We start from the raw sequence: 5,000 nt of genomic DNA, 5'->3' as shown, positions 1-5,000 counted from the left end.
CAAACAAATAACTAATATACACTATGTCAAACAAATAACTAATATACACTGGGTCAAACAAATAACTAATATACACTATGTCAAACAAATAACTAATATACACTGGGTCAAACAAATACGTTTTATACACTGGGTCCTCTCTCATTCTCTCACTCTTTCCCTCTTTTTCGCTCTCAGGTGGAATGAGTGGTTGACGTATGACATCTACCTGACGGATCTCCCGAGAGCCGCTCGTCTCTGTCTCTCCATCTGCTCAGTGAAGGGACGCAAGGGAGCCAAAGAGGTGACATCTCACTTCATATTCACACCTAGGGATTATTATATCACACACACACACTCTTAAACACAGAGTTACAGAGTGCTGATGTTATAACTCTGTAGTTATATACTCAGTACTATCTGATTGTGAGTATCCATCCCATGTGTATGTTATGTTCACTTGTGATGTGTGTCTGTGTGTGTAATGTTTGTGTAGTCAATTGTAAGGCTGGGTACACATCTATCCATCTGTGTGGAAGTGTTTTTGTCATTGTCTTTCTGTAAGTGCAGTATGTGCATTGCTTACCTCTGTGTGTGTGTGTGTGTGTGTGTGTGTGTGTGAGCAGGAACACTGTCCGCTGGCCTGGGGGAATGTAAATATGTTTGACTACAAGGATACGCTGGTGTGTGGGAAGGTGGCGCTGAGCTTGTGGCCCGTCCCTCACGGCCTGGAGGATCTGCTAAATCCCATCGGGGTCGCCGGCTCCAACCCCAACAAGGTGAGTCAGAGGTCACAGGGGTCAAGGTTAGGGGTGGACACCCCACGCAGGTCACGGGGGTCAAGGTCAGGGGTGCCCCACACAGGTTTCAAGTGTCACAGAGTACGTAGGGTCGGACCTTTATTCCCGTTACTCTGGTTTTTTTTTCCGCCTGTGAAAAATGAAATTAGGGATTATGTGAAACTTGTTCTGGAGCCATGTTCCAAAATGGACCTCAGCATTTCTTCAACAAATGTACTTCATTTCTGATGGAAGTCAGCTGTGGTATTTCACCCAAAAGCTAATAAAATAAGAAATATATCTAATTAAATTAAATATTTGATCATTTAATGTTACCCTTCTAGCATATAGCTCCCTTCCTCTTTTGCTTTGAAGAATTCTCAGCATTGAAGACGTGCCGTTTTACCAGAAAAGGGTTCCCTATTTGGAAACGTTTTTAAATGGAACCATTCAGCTTTTCCGAAAGCAAATGAGAACCGTTTTTCCTGAAAAAAAAAGAACACGCTTACCTCACACACTGAATTAGAATATAATGTGTATGTAACCAAATCCTTAAATACCCTCTCTGGTTCCCCATTGAAGCCACATGGCTCTTTCCAGATCATTTCGGGTTGAAGGAAAGAGAGACGTATGCACTTTCAAGTAGATGGTTGGGGTTTTGACTAGTATGGATTGGTAGACTACAGAACGGGTCCCAGTCTCTTTCAAACCATCATGGTGATCCTTCACCAGGAGCAGTTGGGAGGGGAGACATTGGATCTTGCCTGTAGTGTCTGCCAAACGTTTTCTGGCAAATCCTGGCAAAGAAGCATGTGTTTCCTTTCTGTGTGCTAGCTTTGTCTACTCACATATTCCATTCCCTCTTCACCCCCCTCTCTGTCTCTCTCTCCCTCTCTGTCTTTCTCCCCTTTTCTGCCCTTCTCTCTCTCTCCTTCTCTCTCTCTTCGGTGCTCTCATGTTCTCTTTTTCTCTGATTCATTCCCCCCTTCACCATCTGTCTTTTCTCGTCATCCACTCCTCTCTCCCCCTTTCCCCTTTCCTCATTCCCTCTCTCTGCATCACTTTTTTCCTTTCCGTACCCCACCCCCTCCCATCACTGCCTTTCTCTCTCTCTCTTTCTCTCTCTCTCTCTCTTCCTCCACTCCTCCTTCTCCTCCTCCATTCACAGGAGACTCCGTGTGTGGAGCTGGAGTTCTCCTGGTTCAACCAGACGGTGATGTTCCCAGACGAACAGCAGATCGAGGAGCACGCCAACTGGGTGATCTCTAGAGAGCTGGGATACAACTACTGCATGGGCCTGGTAAGAGAGAGAGAGGGAGAGAGAGAAAGACTGACTTTTTATTACCAGTAAAAAGGAAACCCGCAAAAGATTAAGTCAAGACATACCCAAGCGAAAAGAAAAAGGAAAAAAACACCCACACAGAAAACTGAAACTATACAAAAGATAAACAATCATTGCCCAGAGAAAGAGAGAGAGAGAGAGAGAGAGAGAGAGAAAGAGAGAGAGAGAGAGAAGCTAAATGGGGGGAGAGGGAGAGAGGGGAGAGGATAGGGAGAGAGGGAAGGACAGAAAGAGAAGGAGTATAAAAGTATAGAGAGAGGGGGATGTGTTTGTGTGGCAGAGGAGGAGGGAGAGGCATTAGAACATGGGAAGAGGATGAAACAGTGTGTGCTGTGAGTGTGTGCGTATGCTGTGTGTGTGTGAGTGTGTGTGTGTGTGTGTGTGAGAGTGTGTGTGAGTGTGTGTGTGTGTGTGTGTGTGTGTGTGTGTGTGTGTGTGTGTGTGTGTGTGTGTGTGTGTGTGAGTATGTGCTGTGTGTGAGGTGGAGAAGAGGGAGGGAAGGACGAGTGAAATGGAATTGGGGGAAAAGCCAGAGAAGGGAGGGGTTCAGAAAGGAGAGAGAGCTATGAGGTGAGGAGAGGTGGGGAGAGTGTGCGGTGCCAACGTAACCCACTAGTAAATGAGTCATGAAACACACACACACACACACACACACACACACACACACACTAATACAGATGCACACATGCAGTCTCCTCCATATGATACAAAATAAATGGGTATTATATGTATATTGTAAAAACATGATTTATCATAGTATTACTACTGTTGTGCATGAACATCATCACACCATCATGTAGCAGTTCATCATGTGCCAGTCTTGTCTGTGATCCCCATGACCCTGACATTTGCCCTTTGACCTGTGTGCTGACCTCCAGAGCAGCCGGCTGGCGTGTGACAGCACAGTGTCACCGTCGGATGGCGAGCAGCTGCGCAGCCTGTGCAGCAGAGACCCGCTCTATGAACTCTCTGAGCAGGAGAAAGACTTCCTCTGGAGACACCGGTGAGCCGCCATGTTTGTAGTTTTTCTTTATTCTGTCATCCCAGAGGTGATCCCAGAGATTTAAAGCACAAATTGCCTCTGGGGGTGTTTACCCCATCATATTTGTTGTCGTTTGTTGACAACTTTGTAGTCCCAATCCTTCGTGGGAATAAGATCACAGTGCTCAAACAGTTATTTGCTTCCAGACTATGTCTTGTTTGTAGTCTGAGCCCTTAATCCTCAAATCACCTTTGTGGGAAGGATATGACAGGCCTTTCAGTCCCCTGTGCCTGTAAATCATTTTGAAATAATGCTCATTGTTTTGAAGTTATATAAATAAATGTAATCATACCTGCATTATACTTGTGGTATTCCCTAAACAACTGAAATATCCGCTCTGTAACAAGATAATGAATAGGATATTTTAGGATATATTTTCCTGTAAGCTTCAGTTCCTCCGGATCTTTTCCTCTCTCTATTTCTCTCTCTCTCTCAACCTCTCCTCCACCCTCCCTCAGGCACTACTGTGTGAACATTCCTGAGAGCCTTCCCAAGCTGCTGCAGGCCGTCAAGTGGAACTCCCGCGACGAAGTGTCTCAGGTACTCGCAATCTCTCCTCTCCTTTCAACTGCCCACTCTTGTCATCCCTTTCTTTTTCTCACATCATGTTATCTTTTTCCCTTTGCCATATTTTCACTATCCCCCCTCTCTCTCTCTCTACTCTACTCCCATCCTCTTCTCTCTTTCATCTGCCCACACAGTAATCCCTCTCTTTGCCTTTCATATTTGTGCCTCTCATTCTTATTCCCCCTCTTTCTCTCTCTCTTTCTCATGTAAATGGTGTATAGACAAGGGTCTGTTTTTAATAGCTGATGATGTTAATCTTCTAAAATCTTCTAATTGTGATGTTATATGTGTTCATTTTCCATGGTGCTGCTTCTTAATCCACATGATGGTTCAATAAAGGAGTTTTAAAAGTCAAACATCTATCTATCTATCTATCTATCTATCTATCTATCTATATATCTATCTCTTCCCTTCTCTCTCTCTATCTCTCTCTCTCTTTCTCTCGTTCTCTCTCCCAGATGTATTGTCTGTTGAAGGACTGGCCCTTGATGCAGCCAGAATCGGCCCTGGAGCTGCTGGACTGTAACTTCCCCGACCCGATGGTGCGGGAGTTCGCCCTGCGCTGCCTGGTGCAGGGCCTCACCGACGACAAGCTCAGCCAGTACCTACTGCAGCTGGTGCAGGTGTGTGTGTGTGTGTGAATGTGTGTCTGTGTGTCTGTGTGTCTGTGTGTGTGTGTGTGTGTGTGTGAATGTGTGTCTGTGTGTGTGTGTGTGTGTGTGTGTGTGTGTGTGTGTGTGAATGTGTGTCTGTGTGTCTGTGTGTGTGTGTGTGTGTGTGTGTGTATGTGGTGTATGTGTGTGTGTGTGTGTGTGTGTGGACAATGCTATTTGGGAATGTCAAGTGTGATGCATGCATATGTATAGGTGCTTGTGTGCGTTTCTGCGAGAGTTTGCAAAAGAGGTGTGGGAAAGTTTGCCTGTGATTGAATTGTGAGTGTTTCTTGAGAGTTTGGCAGCACGCTTATATGTGCTAGATTTCTCCTTCAAAAGATTGTGTATAATGTGTGTGTGTGTGTGTGTGGGGGACTGTATGTATTTCTGGTCTGTGAGTGTGTATAACGCGTGTGTGTGTGTGTGTGTGTGCTTTAGGTGCTGAAGTATGAGATGTATCTGGACAACCCTCTGGCCCGCTTCCTCATTAAGAAGGCTCTGACCAATCAAAGAATAGGACACTTCTTCTTCTGGCATCTCAAGTAAGTGTGACCTTCAGATGGGAAAGTGATGTTGAGTGATGTCGACTGTGTCAGCAGTGCTGTATTGCAGCAGATGTGATGCTTTGTGTATTGTAA

General features: G+C 45.2%; 1 protein-coding gene across 4 annotated transcripts in view; it reads left to right on the top strand.

Moving 5' to 3' along the window:
* zgc:158659 (uncharacterized protein LOC791141 homolog) overlaps nucleotides 1-5,000 on the top strand; it is a 25,102-nt gene that overhangs the window by 11,866 nt on the left and 8,236 nt on the right. For all 4 annotated transcript variants that reach the window (XM_031584803.2, XM_031584802.2, XM_012817641.3 and 1 more), the window contains 7 exons: nucleotides 178-283; nucleotides 606-758; nucleotides 1,927-2,058; nucleotides 2,979-3,103; nucleotides 3,601-3,682; nucleotides 4,168-4,332; nucleotides 4,801-4,904. In XM_031584803.2, coding sequence (XP_031440663.1) covers nucleotides 178-283; nucleotides 606-758; nucleotides 1,927-2,058; nucleotides 2,979-3,103; nucleotides 3,601-3,682; nucleotides 4,168-4,332; nucleotides 4,801-4,904 — 867 coding nt within the window. The remainder of the gene's footprint in view (nucleotides 1-177; nucleotides 284-605; nucleotides 759-1,926; nucleotides 2,059-2,978; nucleotides 3,104-3,600; nucleotides 3,683-4,167; nucleotides 4,333-4,800; nucleotides 4,905-5,000) is intronic.

Source organism: Clupea harengus, chromosome 18, assembly GCF_900700415.2.
Source record: "Clupea harengus chromosome 18, Ch_v2.0.2, whole genome shotgun sequence".
Classification (NCBI taxonomy): domain Eukaryota; kingdom Metazoa; phylum Chordata; class Actinopteri; order Clupeiformes; family Clupeidae; genus Clupea; species Clupea harengus.
The sequence above is the reverse complement of the archived record's forward strand: the minus strand, read 5'-3'. Positions and strand labels throughout refer to the sequence as shown.